General features: G+C 33.7%; 1 protein-coding gene across 2 annotated transcripts in view; it reads left to right on the forward strand.

Annotated features, from left to right (window-relative positions):
* The window catches only part of CWC22 (CWC22 spliceosome associated protein), a 61,442-nt gene that overhangs the window by 20,165 nt on the left and 21,605 nt on the right, over positions 1 to 19,672 (forward strand). For both annotated transcript variants that reach the window (XM_078329091.1, XM_078329092.1), the window contains exons 4-11: positions 874 to 984; positions 5,956 to 6,201; positions 9,219 to 9,347; positions 14,033 to 14,201; positions 14,589 to 14,642; positions 16,471 to 16,606; positions 16,700 to 16,906; positions 16,992 to 17,054. In XM_078329091.1, the coding sequence (XP_078185217.1) occupies positions 874 to 984; positions 5,956 to 6,201; positions 9,219 to 9,347; positions 14,033 to 14,201; positions 14,589 to 14,642; positions 16,471 to 16,606; positions 16,700 to 16,906; positions 16,992 to 17,054 (1,115 nt within the window). The remainder of the gene's footprint in view (positions 1 to 873; positions 985 to 5,955; positions 6,202 to 9,218; positions 9,348 to 14,032; positions 14,202 to 14,588; positions 14,643 to 16,470; positions 16,607 to 16,699; positions 16,907 to 16,991; positions 17,055 to 19,672) is intronic.

A 19,672-nucleotide genomic window follows, 5' to 3' on the forward strand; every position in this document is an offset into this window, starting at 1 on the left:
AACTTCTCTTAAGATTCTTTGATTTTATTCACTTTTTTTTTTCCCCTTGAGACGGACTTTCACTCACTCTGTCCCCTGGCTGGAGTGCAGTGGTGCCATCTCGGCTCACTGCAACCTCTGCCTCCTGGGTTCAAGTGATTCTCCTGCCTCAGCCTTCCAAGTAGCTGGGACTACAGGCGAGTGCCACCATGCCCAGCTAATTTTTGTATTTTTAGTAGAGATGAGGTTTCACCATTTTGGCCAGGATGGTCTCGATCTCTTGACCTCCTGATCAACCCGCCTTGGCCTCCCAAAGTGCTGGTATTACAGGCATGAGTCACCACGCCTGGCCCTCACTTTTAAGATTCATATAACTGACTCAATGCTATCCATCCTTGTTTGCTAATAATTTCAGCCAATTCTCATTGATGTCCAATAATGCATTTTCAAGATTAACAGCTGATGAATATGGTCTTTTGGTGTCAAGCTAAACAGATCCTATGGAGGCCAACCAATGACAGTGGTCTCATACATTCAGTGTTTCGATAAATGAGCCAACTAAGCAAAAGGAGTCATTTGCAGGATAGCCTTTTTCATGCGAACTGTATGTGATATCCAGATATTTGTCTCCTACTGAGGAAAAAATGAATCAGCATAATTCACTAACCAAGTAAGTTCTGTTAGGTGAATTCTAGGAGTCGTTTTGCTGTGTACAAGCTGAAAGCTTTTGTAATTCTGATTGAAACAAGGGGTGTTAGCAAAATGAGCTGTTAAGAACAGTTTGATAAGATGTTGTTCAGTCGTAGAGCTGCTTTATCATTACCAATATATGACTTTCCTATTTATAACATAGTTATTTTTAACTTACAACTTGGTTTTCTTATTTTATGTTAGATATGCAGAACAAGAGCGATCCCCCCAGGATAGAGATCACTTTGATTACAGCAGATCAGACTATGAGCATTCAAGAAGAGGACATTCTTATGATAGTAGCATGGAGCCACGGTTAGTGCTGGGAATTTCTAACTGTAGAAAATCATATTTGTTTAAACTTTCTTTATGCTATATTATAATAAAAACAAAAATAATAGTAATAACATTTATTGGATGTTCTTAGGTGCCAGGCTTTCTAATAAGGACTTCATGTGAATTAACTTCTTATGGCAGTAAATATGTGAAGTAGATACTGTCATGTCTGCTTTACAGCTGAAGAAACTGAGGCCTAGAGAAGTTTAGTAATTTGTTCATGTTTTGAAATGCAATAGTGCCAAGCCCAAGTCTGTCTGACTCTAAAGCCCTAGCTCATTCATTATATTGTACTGCAAAAGTAGTCAGCTTATGTGATTTTTTTGAGATTCTTTACTAAATGAAAGAAATTTATATTGTATGATATAGAGTGGGCTAAATTTATTTTCCTACATAATAACAGAGGGACATTGAGACTAAAGTTTCCAATTTGTAGTTTTTTTCTACTTTACTTGAGCCTTAGAGAACTTGGTTACCCACCTGTTACTCTGGCTAACAAGACTTAAAAGATTTACTTGGTTGAGAAATGGGCAAGGAAACCAAATGGAAGGCAGATAAACTCTTCTCCAAAGCAAGAAATATTGGAATGAGAGTGTTTGGAAACTCTCAGGGGTAATATTAAGAAGAGTCAGACATTAAGTGCCATTCAGATTTCACTGAACACTAGACTATTAGAACTATTAGAACTAGACTATTATAACCCTCTTTTTATTGATCTGTACTTAATTTCAATTCTTTTTCTCCTTTGTAGAAATTAAAATAGTTTTTACAATGAGAATACATTAGTCCCCACTTATCTGTGGGGAATGTGTTCCAGGACCCCCAGTTGATGCCTGAAACTGGATAATACCTAAACCATATATATCTATAATGTTTTTTCCTATAAATATATACTTATGATAAAGTTTAATTTATAAATTAGGCATAGTAAAAGATTAACAACAGTAATACTAGAATAGAACAATTACAAGAATATACTCTAATAAAAGTTACATGAACGTGGTCTCCTCTCAGAATATCTTATTGAACTGCAGTCACTTATTTTTGGACTATGGTTAACCACTGGTAGCTGAAGCCTCAGAGAGTGAAACCACAGATGAGGGATGACTGCTGTGTTAGAAAGATGTTGGTGTTTTTAAAAATTCCCTTTAAAACTTCACTACAGGGCCTCTGTATTTGCTCAGGAGAAAGTGTAATGGAATAAAAAGTTACTTAGTACATGTGGGGAGAGAATTTCCAGGTGGAAGTAATGGTAGTTCCAAAGAAAATAGGTGGGTAGATACTTGAGATGCTCAGTATAGGGAAGAGATGTTAACTAGAATTCTGCAGATGAGAATACTCACAAGTACATAAAACAGAAGTCACTATATGGGTAATATTTCCTTAACTTGCATGTATCTTTGCTTAGGAGAGAAGTAGTGATGTAGACAATTTCCAGGTCATTTGAAATTGACTTTGGAATGTCTGTTTTTTAGCCTTTTTAATGAGGCAGTGTTGCATAATAGAAAGAGAAGAGATTCCATATTCATGCAGATTAGAGTTCAAGTGTTAGTTACTAGTTACTGAAATTTGGTAGTTTCCTAACAAATTTCTTCTGAGCCTCAGTTTCCACATCTATAAGATGAGGATGATAACATGAATCTTGTCTGGTTGTTTAGGTTTAAAAATAATGTCTGTCCTACTACCATGTCTGAACATAGTAGATACTAAGAAAATGATAACTTTTAAAGTATTAGTTTCTTGAACATATCAGTTTGAGTAGTGAAAAGCAGTGAACCAGAGGCAGTCACTTTATATAGAAAACAATGTAAGAGTTCAGATAAACTGTTGTTGAACAATGCGGTTGATACTGAATGTATTTCAAATTAATCTTAAAAAGCTAACATTATTTTAGTATTTGATAAAGGAACTATGATTTGTCTCTGAAACAACCATTTCATTGTCCCTTAAAAGACATATTTTTTTGCCTTTATCATTGTTTTCATAAAACCAGCTTTCTCCTGATTTTCTTGTGTTCTTTAGTCATCTAGTTTCCAAAACCTGACTCTCATGTTTTATTGTTCACTAATTTTTTTGATGTTTCTCAGGTATTATCCACCCCTTTACTACCAGTTTTATAACCCCCAGGAATTTTGACCAAATTCCTCTGCAGTTTGGAGCTAAGCACATTCTTTGATATTTACAGCCAAAAATTTCCTTCTCATCATTTTCTAATATATACTTAATCCTAAAATGTCAGATTACATTAACCTTCAAAATCCAGGCTTGTCTGCTGTCACCTTAATGACACCTTAATGAGAACAACTGCTATAGCCATAATTGGTAAGCTAAGCTTTTTTGCATATTTTCCCAAATACTGTAAAAGCTCTTAGAAAGGAGATACTATTTTTTTCCAGTTTACAAATAAGGAAATGGCATTGAGTTTATTAAGTAACCTACCTGAGGTTTCATTTAAACATCTGGTAGATATTAAAACTGGAATTTGAACCCAGTTCTGACTCCAAAGCCCATGTCTTTTTCACAATCCCTGACTGTACTAATTCAGTATAACTCTGTTAGGTCTAGTGTATGAAAATGAAGTCTCATGTGATCCACACAGTCACACTGTGAAGTAAACAGGCTAGTTACTACGTAGAACATAAAGGCTAACAGTCCAAAAATGTTGACTCTCAGAATATTTTGTTATTTCTGCATTATAAAGGAACAAACACACTAATGAAAAGAATCTGATTTTATCAGCCAGCTAGCTCTCTTACTTGGTGTTTCTCAGAAGAATCATAACCAATGTCAGGAAATTCCTTCTGTAGCTACTCTTTTGGAACATGTGTATTCATAAGAAGTAACTCAGTTGCAAATTAGTTCAGAGAATTTAGAGTATCTGCCTTTGTGACTACCAGAGGCTTATATTTGAAATCACTCTTTCTCCCTTCTGTTGCTGACTCTTGGTGTATACTGATTGTCCTCTCTAGGAGTCATTTAAGTCTCTTATATCTCAATTTCAAAACTGTAATTCAACCCAACAATCTCATTACTGGGTATATACCCAAAAGAATAGAAGTAATTCTATTATAAAGACACATGCATGTGTATATTCATTGCAGCACTATTCACAATAGCAAAGACGTGGAATCTACATAAATGCCCATCAGTGATAGACTAGATAAAGAAAATATGGTACTTGTACACCACGGAAAAATATGTAGTCATAAAAAAGAATGAGATTATGTCCTTTGCAGGGACGTGGTTGGAGCTGGAGGCCATAATCCTTAAAAAACTAACACAGGAAGTGAAAACCAAATACTACACGTTCTTGTTTATAAGTGGGAGCTAAATTATGAGAACCCATGAATACATGGAGGAGAACAACACACACTGGGGCCTTATGGAGAGTGGAGAGTGAGAGGAGGAAGAAGATCAATAAAAACAACTAATGAGTACTAAGCTTAATACTTGGGTGATAAAATAGTCTATACAACAAACCCACATGACACAAGTTCACCTGTGTAATAAACCTGCACTTGTACTCCTGAACTTAAAAGTAAACAAACAAAACTGTTCCTTCACAGCTGCCTGGGAGGGTGACTGCTTTTCAATCTCCATGTAGGTTTTATTACTATATATTTAAAAAGACCGTCTCAAACATACCCCTTAGATTTAGCTAAAATCTGTCTCATAGTTTTTCCTGGTAATGCAGTGATAATGTGAAACTTACTTTATTTACTGTATTATATGTAACTCATGGTTACCCAAAACATGAACAGAATAATCTGAGTTTCCACGGCAATATATTTAAAAAGCAGCTCAGTGGATAAAGCTTTCTTTTGGGAAAGATCGCAAAAAGCAGGGATTTGCTTTTTCCTGTTAGTTCTTGATGGTTTCAGAGAACTGTACCTTGACTGTTTTAAAAGTCTTAAGAAAGGATAATCAGGTATGTTAGTTGGGAAGGAAGACTTAATTGTGGCTAGAAAAAAAATTTCCCCCTACATTGTCTCAAATAAACAGAAGCTTCCAATATTCTGAGATTTCTAATAAAAAATATTAGTTCTATCAAGAAACAATTTCAAATATATTTTCTGTAGCAGTCTTATAACTAAAGTAACCACTATTGGAGATTAACTCTTGGTTTCTTCTTTTTTTATACAATTTGTCATGTATACCACAGGCTAATTTTTCCTCTTAAAACATTCTTTTCATGCCACTCTCCTACTCAGAAACTTTTAATGATTCCCCATCAGCTCCAGCAGAAAAACCTTGAAGTCTTTTGCATATGTTTTAAGATTTTTTTTTTTTTTTGAGACGGAGTTTCGCTCTTGTTACCCAGGCTGGAGTGCAATGGCATGATCTTGGCTCACCGCAACCTCCTCCTCCTCCTGGCTTCAGCCAATTCTCCTGCCTCAGCCTCCTGAGTAGCTGGGATTACAGGCACGCGCCACCATGCCCAGCTAATTTTTTGTATTTTTAGTAGAGACAGGGTTTCAGCATGTTGACCAGGATGGTCTCGATCTCTTGACCTCGTGATCCACCCGCCTTGGCCTCCCAAAGTGCTGGGAATACAGGCGTGAGCCACTGTGCCCGGCCTGTTTTAAGATTTTTAACTCATCTTTCCAACTACCATCACACATAATTCTTTGTTTCCTGACTGTGCTACTCATTCTTACCTTAACACCCCTGCTCAGACTGTCAGTGGTTATTCCTTCATCTACTAGTTGCAGAATGCCATACTTCTTCTCCCCTTCCTCCTCCCGACTTGCCTCCAGTCTAAATCCTTTCAAGCCTTCAGGACCTAGTTTGTTGCATTTTCTCTGGGAAGTGCTTTCTCACTGTGATTCTAAACCACTTTTCCTAGTCTGGATTTGTGGGGCCCACTTAAGTTTCACTCATTTTTGTGTACTTAATTGTTGAGTGTATTTTATATTGTCTTTTGTGCTCTTAAAAAAATTAATATTACAGAAGCAGGGAGCGAGAAAAACGCAGAGAAAGAGAAAGAGATATGGATCGGAAAAGGTCCCGGAAATCGCCATCTCCTGGGAGGAGAAACCCGGAAGCATCAATAACTCAGAGTTCCTCTGCTCAGGATGAACCTGCTACAAAGAAAAAGAAAGATGAGCTGGATCCTCTTCTTACTCGCACTGGTGGAGCATATATTCCTCCTGCAAAGCTCAGGATGATGCAAGAACAAATTACAGACAAAAACAGGCATGTTAATATCAATAAGTATATAAGGCCATGATATTGTCGTTGAAAAATAAGTCAACTATGGTTTAATTAACTCTGGTTCTTGAGAATTTACATTAGTGTACAGTGATAGAGACCTCAAATTAGAGACCTACTTCATAGCTCCATTGGAAAGCCACACACTACTTACTTGCCCTTATAGTAGCTCATAACTTATTTTTTTGCATGAATGAATTAAAAAGTTTGAGCAAAAGATTGCTTACCCTTTTTATAGTATTTTCAAACTATTGTTCCTTTCATAATTTCACGGATGCATTCCTACTGATAACATCTGTTTTTTGTAGGAAAGAGTAGTATTGGCATTTTAGTTCTAAAATGGACCTTTCCTATTGTAAACCAGGAGTCAATAAACTTTTTCTGTAAAAGCCCAGATAGTAAATATTTTACATCTATGAGTCATTTTGTCTCTGTTGTTGCTACTCATTTCTGCCATTGAAATGTGAAAACAGTTGTAGGTATTGTGTAAAAAATTTTAAGTGTGTCTGTGTTCCAATACGGCATTATTTACAAAAGCAGGTGGTCAGCTGCATTTGACTCATGGATGTAGTTTGCCAACCTCTATACTCATCTATAAAACTGAAGTTGGCAATTTTCTCTTTTTGTATATTTTCTTTAGACCCTGATATCTTAGACTATACTTTTTTGCTACTCTAAGGCAAACAAAATTTATATATAAACAGTCACACTCAAAACACTCTTCCTTCCCTTTTCAGAATAATTGGGATGGTGAGGAGCTATTTACTAAAGTGCAGCTAAGTTTTTGAGACATTTTCTCTAATAAGATGAGTTGATAACTAGGGAAGGTATGGTCCCAGATTGAAATGTTTATTCGGTTGTCAGGTGACTAGTTAAAAGATTGGATAGAAGATATTAATAGTTATAACTTAAGAGAAACAGATGCAAGGTAAGCCAGACAGGAATATTTCCACATCTTTTCATGGGTGTTTTAATGGCAATTTGAAAAGTGCTTGAGAACCTTATATAAGTTAAATCTAAATTTGTTTCAAGGATTAGCTTGAAGTAGAAATGTCATTTATCTAAAAGAAGCTATGAAGATTTAAAATAAATTAAAACAGAATTTAAGAACCAGAAAGGGGTATTTGATGCCATTAAATTCAAAACCAATAAGTTTTTCTCTATGTGTCATATTTTAGCACTTGGTAGTGATATTTGAAGTGTTAGGTTGAAAAGGAATTTAGAGATGGCCTCTGTGGTTAGTAGGACCTTCATTATCATGTAAGCATTTTGCTTATGCACAAGGCAGTATTACTGAAAACTATTCAGTTTCTCCCGTCCAGTCCAAAGCAATCCTAACTGTAAAAGACTAGCAACTTTGTCAGTCCAAGTCTTGCTTCCTTTTAAATAAAGCAGACAGGAGAGAGTCAGCAATACATGCAATTTAAAGCACATTCCTTTAAGATAATGTCATAAACAGTTGAAGTCTGTAGCTGATGTAGCTTTTTGATTAGTTTAATAAGATAGGTTGTGATTATATATGAGCAACATCATATTAATCAGGCTAGTTGTTAAGCTATATATCTTCTTTCTCTAGAGATAGTGGGATACCAAAGGGTTGGAATTATGAAACAGTGGAATAGTCAACCTTGAGTACAGGCAGTAAGGGGTACATAATTTATAGAGAATTTAGAAACAAAATAAAAATTAACTGCAAAGTCAGTCTGCTTTTTATATGCACTGTGCTGGCAATTCTAAACAGAGTTAGCAGTACAATCCTCGTTCCCACCAGGAACTGCTCTCACCGGCCTGCCTTATTGTACCACTCCAGAACAGGGATTCTTAACCTAAAAGCCTTCAAGAGGTCCATGGATAGAATTCAAACCATCAGTCCATGAATGTGTTTAGGGAAATAAATGGATTGTTATTTTTTCTATTCTCTAAAATTTAGCAATTTTTTTCTCTTGAGAATGTAGGCAATAGATCAGAGTATTGACAGTCTGTTACAGATATTTCATAATATGGATTATGGCCATGCTACTTAGAAATTTAAGTAGTAATTAAGCATTCTCCCGGTTTTTTTTATTTAATGTTTTATGAAGCATATAGAATATTGTGGCAAACTTTTGTTTTGTGTTTCAAAAACTGAATTTCCATATGATTAGTATCCTTTTTAATCCGCTTATTGTATATATTATTCCCAAAAGTCTACTGGCTTCACCAGACTTGCGGAGAGAAATGTGTATGGAAGAAAAAAGGTTAAGATTTCCTGAAGCTGAAATCACATTCCACAGAAAAGCAGTTACAAAACCCATAGAACTGTAGAGCATTGAAACATCTTAGACGTTATCCAATTCAACCTAAAGAAACTCAGTGAGGCCAAACAATTTCCCCCAAATCAAGTAAAAAACAGTATAGCTGTCTAGCATTCAACTGGTATAGCTGTAGGACTACTACATCAACAAAGAGATTGTTTTTAAAGGACTTAGAACATGATTTCATGGGACTCCCTTTTCCTGTAGTTAACATTTCTTTGTGGTTTAAAACATTTAATTTTGTCTCTGTCATGCTTTTATGAGAAGGGACATAACAAATTTTTTGTGTGGCTTATATTTGGGTATTTTATGTTATAATTTAATTTTTTAAATTGCATTTATTTTAAAGGTTTCCCTTAAAGACAAGTTTAAATCAAGCATTATATGTAAAATAAGCATGTAATGAATTTGACTAATAAATGTACATAGGCGTAAGAACAAAATGTTATTCTTATATAAACTTACATAATCTTATTGTGTTACTAAAGGCAAGTGGTGTGTACTTAAGCATATGTACAGAAAATCAAATATGGTTTAGGATATAATCTGTTTATTCTGATAGGCATCATATATTTTACTGTACTTGGGAGTCATTTCTTGAAAATAATGTTAAAAAGTAAGGAATACTAAGTAACTTATGTTCTTATAGCTTCTTATTATTGTATTGTTGAAAAAGTTTTAATCTTTATTAAAATCACTTCTATTTAGCTTAGCATATCAGAGGATGAGTTGGGAGGCCCTAAAGAAGTCAATTAATGGCCTTATCAACAAAGTCAACATTTCCAATATAAGTATTATAATTCAAGAGCTTCTTCAAGAAAATATAGTTAGAGGAAGGTAAGTATCAGCTATTTTATTTGTAGTACTAAGTAACTTTTTCAAAGGAATTTATCTACATGAATAATAATAGATTTATTGTGCTACTTCATTTCAAAAGTTGTTGAGAATATTTAAAATGCAGTGCTTTTAAAAATATAGGCTAAGAAATAACTGGTACCTTGCTGTTAGAGGTTGTATGGTATTTTTGGTTTTTGAGAAGCTTTGATTTCACATAATTGTTTTTGTGGACATTTACTTAATGCCTCCAGTAATTTAAACTCAAGAGGAATAATGAATATTAAAATATACTACCTCAAACTAATTTAATTTTTTATTTTTTAAAATTGTATATGTTTGTGGTATACATCATGATGTTTTGATATATGTTACTCTGTAGAATGGCTAAATCAAGCTGTTTAACATATGTATTCTCATACCTGTCATTTTTTGTGGTGAGAACACTTAAAATCTACTCTATTTTCAGCTTTCAAGTATGTAATATATGGTTGTTAACTATGGTCAAAATATTGTAGAATGGATCTCTGGAACTTACTCCTCCTGTCTAACTGAAATTTTGTGTCCACTGACCAGCATCTCAGTTCCCCCAACCCTCAGCCTCTGGTAACCATCATTTTATACTCTGATTATATGAGTTGAGTTTTTTTTTTAGATTTCGCATATTAGTGAGATCACGCATTATTTGGCTTTTCCGTGCCTGGCTTATGTCACTTAGTATAATGTTCTCCAGGTTCATCTGTGTTTTCGCAAATGACGGGATTTCCTTTATGGTTGAATAGTATTCCATTATGTATGTATACATTTTCTTTATCCATTTATTCACACTTTTGTTGTTAACATATTTTGACTGTTGTGACTAATGCTGCAATAAATGTGGAAGTGCACATACCTCTTCAACATAATGATTTCATTTCCTTTCAATATCTACCCAATAGTGGGATTGCTGGATCAAACGGTAGTTATAATTGAAAAAAAATTTTTGTACTGATTAACTTTAGAGATGAGGGTATTGGTTTATTGCAATGCCAGAGTACAGTGCATGGACATAAGCCCACTGCCCCCTTGAATTTCTGGGCTCAAGGAATTCTCCCACCTCAGCATCCTGAGTAGCTGGGACTGCAAGCAGTCACCACCACGCCAGGCTAATTTTTAAAAATTGTGTAGAGAATAAGGTCTTGGCATCTTGCCCAGGCTAGTCTTATACTCCTGGGCTCAAGCAGTCCTCCCCCCTTGGCTTTCCAAAGTGCTGGTATGACAGGTGTGAGCCACCACACCTGGCTGGTAGTTTTGTTTTAGTATTTTAAGGAGCCTTTATACTATTTGCATAATGGCTGTATAATTTACATTTCTACCAACAGCGTACAAGGGTTCTCTTTTCTCCATGTCCTTCCTTGGCAAGTTGTTATATTTCATCTTTTTTATTACAGCCATTGTAACAGGTGTGAGATGTTTCATTGTGGTTTTAGTTTACATTTCTTTAAGATAATTGGTAATATTGAGCATTTTTTTAATATATATATATATAGGCTATTTGTACATCGTTTGAAAAATGTCTGTTTTTGTCATTTGCTCATTTTTTAGATTGGGTTATTTGTTTTCTTACTATTGGGTTGAATTCCTAATTTATTTTGGATATTAACCTCTTAGCAGATACATGGTTTGCAAATGTTTTTTCCCATTCTGTAGGTTGTCTCTTCACTCTGTTGATATTTTCCTGTACTGTGCAGAAGCTTTCTAGTTTTATGTAATTGCATGTGTCTCTTTTTGTTTTGTCACCTGTGCTTTAGGGGTCATCTCCAAAAAAATCATTAACAATACCAGTGTCTGGGAGCTTTTCCTCCTTGTTTTCCTGTTAGAAACTTAGAGTAGTTTCACAATTTCAGGTCTTATGGTTTAAGTCTTTAATCTATTTTGCGTGGATGTTTGTATATGGTGTGGGACTAAGATCTATTTTCATTTTTCTGCATCTGGATATTCACACAATTTATTTATTTATTTTTATTTTACTTTAAGTTCTGGTGTGTATGTGCAGATCTTGCAGGATTGTTACATAGGTATACACATGCCATGTGGTTTGCTGCCTTCATACCCCTGTCACCGAGATTAGGTATTTCTCCTAATGTTATCCCTCCCCAATCCCGCTACTATCCCTCCCCTAGGCCCCCACCCCCCAACAGACCCCAGTGTGTGATGTTCCTCTCCCTGTGTTCATGTGTTCTCATTGTTCAACACCTACTTATGAGTGAGAACATGTGGCCTGACACCATTTATTGAAGATACTGTCTTTTCCCTATTGTGTCTTCTTAGCCGCTTTGTTGAAAATCAATTGACTGCAAATGGCTGGATTTGTCTCTGGTTTATTTGTTCTCTGCAGCTCTATGTGCCTCTTTTTATACTACTATCATGCTGTTTGGATTACTATAACTTTCGTAGCAGATTCTAGGTCAGGTAGTGTGATGCCTCCAGCTTTGTTCTTTTTGTTCAAGATTGCTGTGGCTATTTGGAGTCTTTTGTGGTTCCATGTGAGTTTTAGGATTGTTTTTTCTATTTCTGTGAAAACTGTAATTGGAATTTTGAGAGATTGAGTCGAATCTGTATGTTGCTTTGAGTTTTATGGACATTTCAATAGTATTATTTCAATCCATGGACATGGGATGTCATGCATGTTCTTCCAGTTTTGCATCAGTAATTTGTGGTTTTTGGTGTATAGACCTTTCATAGGTTTTCTTTTTTCCATAACTATTATAAATGGAATATTTTCTTGATTTCTTTTTCAGATAGTTCATTGTAAGCATATGGAAGCACTACTGATTTTTGTATGTTGATTTTGTGTCTGCACCTTTACTGAATTAGTTTATTAGTTCTAACAATTTTTTTGGTTAAGTCTTCAGGATTTTCTATATTAAGATCCCATTTACAGCAAAGAGACTTCTCTATTTTTTATTTGGATTCCTTTTATTTCTTTCTCTTGCCTAATGGCTCTGGCTAGGTCTTACCGTACTATGTTGAATGGAATTGGAAAGAGTAGGCACCCTTTTGTTATTCCTTATCTTAGAGGAAAAGCTTTCAACTTGTCACTGTTGAGTGTTATTAGCTATGAGCTCGTCATATATGACCTTTATTCCAATTTAATTTCTAATGAGGGTGGAGGGATAATGTGAGAGAAATGGGAAAGATGAGCAATAAATTTCAGAAAAGCAGAAGGGAATCACCATATTCTATAATATGTGGCTTTAAGCAATTGGTGATACTTAAAAGGGTCAAAAAATATAAGTACCCCATTTTCTATTTATTATTTTAAAATCTATGGGCTGTTTTCTCATGTCATTTTACATGACTATGATTCTTTTAAAAAATAGGGAATATAGTAGCCAGGCATGGTCGTTCAACATCTGTAATCTTAGCACTTTGGGAGCCTGAGGCAAGTGGATCAGTTGAGTCCAGGAGTTTGAGACCAGCCTAGGCAACATTGTGAAACCCCATCTCTACCAAAAATACAAACAGTAGCTGGGTGTGGTGGCATGCAGTAGTCTTAGCTACTCCAGAGGATGAGATGGGAGGATCGCTTGAGCCTGGGAGGTGGAGCTTACTGTGAGCCAAGATCATGCCACTGCACACCAGCCTGGGTGACAGAGTGAGACCCTGTCTCTCCTTAACCTTACCAAAAAAGGTTGGGGTATAAAGTAGATGTAGCAAGTTGTAGAGGTACAGAAAGTTGATCAAGAGACAGCCACTTAACCTCACCAAAAAAGGTTGGGGTATAAAGTAGATGTAGCAAGTTGTAGAGATACAGAAAGTTGATCAAGAGATAGCCATTATCCTTAAAAGTAGGCAGAGGGCTCTCCATTTTACTTAGGAAAAAAAGTAGAGTTAGAAGAGTTATGGATTGCTAAAGATATTATAATTTATAAGCTGCATCCTTTTTCTCATTTTCTACTCTAGTGATTCAGTTGTCATATCTAAACCTACCATTAAGACTTTTTTTTCTGACTTTTGGCAGTCCAATAATTACTTGTCATTACATTGCTAAAAATAACTTCAGTTTGCCTGATTTGCCTTTTTCCCCTTTCTCATCAAATGCCTATAAAAACATGACCATTTTCAAAATCAGTTACAAGTAGATACCTTTTCATTTCCTGTCATTGTTTTAGCATTAATCTAGCATTGCTTTTAATTGTGTCTTTATTTCTCATAGGAGTATTCCAGATCTTCATTTTATTCTACTAAAATTAGACTTAAAGATTTAATGTCAAATTTGTCTTTAATAACAAAATTAATTTTAAAAAAAATGATGGACCTGTAGTAGAAGCTTTGTATTGTCTAACTTTTGAAGCAGGTCTGTTTTTGTTTACTTTTTTGAAAGTGTTAAACAAATTATTTATATGAACCTTAACCTCAAATTCATAATTACATATAACAAACAGATGGGGATAAGAGGAATTATATATAGAGAGAAAAATTTTGAAGATAAATTGCAGTAAAATCTTTATTCTATTTTACAAAATCACAAATTCACATTTTGTTTTCTGAAAAACAATTTTTATTAGTAAGATGAACTCTTTCCATTTAGTTCTGATTTCGATTTTATGATTATTTATAGAGAACTCTTACTGTATTTTAATAGTTTTTGTTTCATGTAATTAATTTGGTGATTACTTTTGACTCCTTTCTTATTTTTTAAACAGAGGACTGCTGTCCAGATCTGTTCTGCAAGCACAGAGTGCGTCTCCAATCTTCACCCATGTTTATGCAGCATTAGTGGCAATTATCAACTCAAAATTTCCACAGATTGGAGAATTGATCCTCAAGAGGTTAATTCTTAATTTTCGAAAAGGCTACCGAAGAAATGATAAGGTATATATGAATGGCTTGTAAGTAGAATTATACATAAGAACAGACTAATAAACCAGTATCAACAAAAGTAAGCAAGGTTAGTTTTGACACAGCTACATATATCATACTCTTTAAAAACTGTCTTTCTTGAGAACTTCTTCTGTTCTGTTAAATATACCTGACCACTAATCATGAGCCACAAAAATGATGGCTAAACTGTAGAATTATAACTAACCAAAAGTGATAGTCTTTCATGTGTTATTTTATCTTATAATTTTCTTATAATATAAAAATTATACTTTTGTATTACATGTTTTAAATAGATTATGTTTAGGCCATAGATTCTATAAACAAATGAATATCAGGTTTAATTTATGGATTAACTTTCTCTTTACCTTCATTTTTCAGCAACTTTGTCTGACTGCTTCAAAATTTGTGGCACATCTTATTAACCAAAATGTGGTAGGTAATTATCCTCAAAACTTTGTCCCATTCAGTGGCATTAGACCACAGGGTTGATGCCACTCCACTGATAACTCTATTTTTGTTTTACTTTATAGTTTTTGGGATAAGTATGTTGGATGATATTTTCATTTTAAAAGTATAATGTATTTCATGTTCTTTAACATAACACTTTGTTGTTAATCAAAGCACTTTTAGCTATTTTATCAAATTAATCTGACTTAATACTGTACATGGTTACTTGACTACAAACCATTCCTTTGAAAAACTATTCCATTTTTATAAAATAATAAAGTTGGTGTCTCCTCCACTTCATTCCCTATACCTGGTATTCATGAGAACCTAATAAATATCTAACATTCTACAAAAGCCTCTATTCTTTGCAACCACATAGGAATAGTCATATATTTTTAGAATCACTTTATAGAATATAGTTGATCAATTTTAATCTGTTTCAAATGCAGACAATTTTATCATGCTATTATTCTATTTGTGTTTATTTTATATTCACACATTATTTGATGGTTTTGATTTAGTTTCTGTTTAACCTTTAAAGTGGTAAAATTGTTCTTGCACTCAGAAGTTTCCTTCAGTTATATATTATCATTTGCAATTTAATATCATGTATAACAGGAAGAATTTTATAGTCACACTTATAACAGGAAGAATTTTTAAGTCACACTTAATCTTATTTCACTAACATTAAATGTTGTGGTTCTTATTTATGTGAAAATTCTTTCACTCTTGAAAATCTTCTCAATTCTAACCTAATTAGTCATTGTATTATTACAATGATAACTTGCTACTTAAGACCATGGAAACTTAATTTCACATCTATAACCACAGAGATATATTTTCATTTTTAATTGTGTATTACGCTTGGACTAGAGATTTTTGGTTTTGTCATAAAACACTCAATATGACAAATTTTTTGCATCTTCCCAACTCTGGTACAGGGCAGTTTTTTTCTTGTCACTGATGTAAGACTGTTTGACACCCCTCCTCCCCTTATAAAAAGAAGCAATGGATGTCTTTGATGTGCACAATTGGAAGAAGATAGACTCCTGAGTTGAGATTTAGACTTCTTTCCTCCCCATTTCAAATCACCATCTGACTTTAGAAAGGCATATGTATGGTGTTGTAAACATCCTTTGTAGTTCTTTTTCTTCTCATACCAAAGTTTCTCAGTAGAATTTTATTCCCACTCTTCCTGCCATTGTTTATAAATGTCAGTTTTTTAATGTGGCCGGTGGAAATAGTTTGATTTATTATTTTTTTTTAAAAGATAGAATATTCCAAACTGTTGTGTTCTGGAAGTTATTAAGATATTTTGTGACAAAATTAGTATTCATGTAAATGAAGGACTCTTTGTGTCTAATAGAGTTGCTGATAGAATGAATTGGGAAATGTATACAAAGAAGTGTACTCATGTAGAAGGGTATTATAAATCATATTACTATTATATAGTAATTATGAAAATAATTCTTATTAGAAAGTAGTATATGATTTTAACATATTTCATCTATGACACTTTCCATACAGAATGGGTCAGAATATTTCTTCTGAAGATAATTCAGATAGTTGTGTTCAGCATAAAAAAATTAAGATTATTGGAACAGTCTGAAAATTTTTAATAGATTGATAATAAAAGTAATAGAAAAATTCTATCCATGTTTGTAGTATTTCTATTTGCTGTATACAACTTTGCCTGTCATATGTGCAATATAATTATTTTAAACAAGATTTACTAATTTTTAGAAATTATAAACAATATTTTAATGTATGTAAAAGCATTTTTTTTCTTTCATATATACGTATTCTATTTAAGGCACACGAAGTTTTGTGCTTAGAGATGCTCACTTTGCTCTTGGAAATACCAACAGATGATAGTGTTGAAGTAGCTATTGGTTTTCTCAAGGAATGTGGCCTCAAATTAACACAAGTGTCACCAAGAGGAATCAATGGTAAGAGTACATTCTTAGTTTGATGTTAAGTTTTTGTTTGAGTATTATAATATTTACTGCTTATTTTATTGTCTTTTCTTTGTTTACCTTTAGCTATATTTGAACGCCTTCGAAATATTCTGCATGAGTCTGAAATTGACAAAAGAGTTCAATATATGATTGAAGTGATGTTTGCTGTACGGAAAGATGGATTCAAGGACCACCCCATTATCCTAGAAGGTCTTGATTTGGTGGAAGAAGATGATCAATTCACCCATATGCTCCCTTTGGAGGATGACTATAATCCGGAAGATGTTCTTAGTAAGTCTGGGGCATGGTAGGTAGAAAGTGGAGCACCAAGAAATGTAAACAGAAAATAAACATTAACTTTTAATTTTTTTTTAAGATGTTTTCAAGATGGATCCTAATTTTATGGAGAATGAAGAGAAGTACAAAGCTATTAAGAAAGGTATGTAGAATTTTATAAAATAATTTCTTTTGGATAAGTAAAAGCAATTTAAGTAGTTACATAATAATGATAGGAAATATTTAGAGATCAGTGATCCCCACCTAATGAAATCTCTGCTCTTGTAAAGTTATTCTCTTAGCTGTTTCCTTGGGCATTTTATTTTTCCTGGTACTTGCCCATGGTTTTTTACTTCATTCTGAATTATTTACCCCATTGTTCCTCTCTTCTTCCCCTCTAAACCCTTAAGTCTCACCCATCTTAAGAAATATTCATAGGTTAGTAGTGACCTTTATTTAACTTCTGTACCACTTACTGTCTTTGCCACCCAGTTTAATATTCAATTAAGTGGTATACTTTCCTGTAAAGTGCTATACTTACATTGTTTCTTAATGTCAGGTTGATATCCTTGTAGTAAGGTGAATCATAGTATTGGTGCCTGATAAATTAATCACTTGCATTTGTACATCATTGCTATATATGGTAAGCGCTAATTTTGGACAGGTTTTGATTTGTAATTTGTCTTTGACATTACTAGCTGAGTGACCTGTAGCAAGTTACTTATTTGATGGAAGACTAAATGTTACCTTTCTATAGAAGGATATATACAATACATTGTTGTGTATTATCACAGACAATGATAGCTGTTATTAATTAATGTTATAATTTTCACATTTGCATTAGTTTCCTCCTAAAGCTGACACTCTGGCCTACTTTCATAATAATTTTATGGGCTTATTTCTCTTGAATTGTAATTTACTGGAGAAGTATTTAATGCTGTGAAAGCAATAAATATTTATCTTTGTATTAAACCCCAAAAGTTTGTATTAAAAGCTCTCTAAACGTAAATGTTGGTCAGCTTTGCAGAATCTTTTATCAGGCTAACAGAGCACAATTGGACAAAATATAACTTTAGTTTTTGTCATTTGTTTGCTTGTAACATAGAGACCAGCCTTATGTAGTCTCATACACAGAGGAAGTAGAGACCTACTCTGTCACTGTCTGCATTCCATTGTTCAGTAGTGCTTAGAAGTGGAAGGTTGAAAGGAAAAGGAAAAGTGGGAGAAATCTTCCATTCCTATACATTATCCTTAAAATCTGATATAGTAAATGGGTTTCTCTTCTTAGATGCTAATTTCCTAGGAGCTTCTCACTGTAATCTGCTAGATTCCTTTTTTCTGTTATATTTTCGTTTCCAAATAGAGAACTCCATAGATCCATTTTGCCTTCTTATGAACCTCTTTTCCTGCAGTCTCACTGAAAGATGCCACATGTTTTTTGTGAAATTCTTAAATACACCTGATTTGATTTCTTTCTTTCTTAAACTTGAGAATTCTCTATTCATTTCTTTAGTGTCTAGGCAATTGACCAATGCCTGGAAAGTAGTACTTTCTTTTATTACAGCAGTTCTCAAATTCTTTGGTCTCAGGATCCCTTTATACTCTTGAAAATTATTGACAACTCCAAAGAACTACTTATGTGGGTTATATCTATTGATACTCACTTTATTAAAAGTTAAAGCAATATAAAAGAATTTATTATTTCAAAATAATGGCAAACCTAGTATATGTTAACATAAATTACATATTTTTATGAAAATCATTATTTACAAAACAAATTTGGTGAGAATGATGTTTTATATATTTTGTATTATATCTATATTTTATAAACTTTTATTTGTGGAGTTTACTGTTTGGCCTGATGGAAAGCAGCTGGACCCTCATATCTGTTTCTACATTCAATCTACTGCAGTAGGTTGTTTTAATTGACATACATGATGAAAATCTAGCCTCAGATAGGGAGGTAGGTAGGTAGGTAGAAAAAGGGAGCAGTATTTTAATAGCCTTTGCAGATAAATGCCAACATTTAACAACTGGTAGTTTTAAGATTAATTGCAGTGTGAATTCTGAAACAATATCAATGAACTTTGATAGTGTTACATTAGAATGCATTTGCCTGTCACTTTAAATACATCTTTTACTCGTGTAGGATTTTGTAATGTTGAATTAGTTTTTTAGAAAATACTAATTCACTGAGTTATGCATTTTTAAAATGTTAACCTTAATATTATGAAAATCAGATTAACATGTTGGTACAATATCTAGATTGTGCATTTAATAATATTGCTAATTTCCTAGGAGCTTTTCACTGCAACCTGCCAGATGCCTTTTTTCTGTTATAATTTAGTCCAAAAAATCTAAGTATTAGGGAGCTCTTAAGCTCACAGGAATGGATATAAGTTTTTCAAAATTCTTGAATACTCTGTTATCATCGTCGCAGATATCATGAATTGTTTTCCCTGAAGTGACAGTCTCAGTTTGTTTGCATTTGAGAAATTGTTGGCCAAGTATCTAACAACTATAGTTAGTTGGCCAGTTCTTTCAAGTGAAAATGAAAAAAATAGCTAACTCACCTTGCAAAGCAAACAGTCACACAAGTGGTTTTCCTTGACATAACTGTCACCATTGTATATCTGTCTTTAACAGAAGTGCTATATATATGAATTTTATATTTCATCACTCAGATTATATTCAGGGCTGAGATTTAATAAAAGTAGTTATGTTTTACTTCTTCATCAAGGACATTCTCAGATGAAACTGGCTTTCTACTTCAAGAGGGTG

Source organism: Callithrix jacchus, chromosome 6 (genome assembly GCF_049354715.1).
Source record: "Callithrix jacchus isolate 240 chromosome 6, calJac240_pri, whole genome shotgun sequence".
NCBI lineage: Eukaryota > Metazoa > Chordata > Mammalia > Primates > Cebidae > Callithrix > Callithrix jacchus.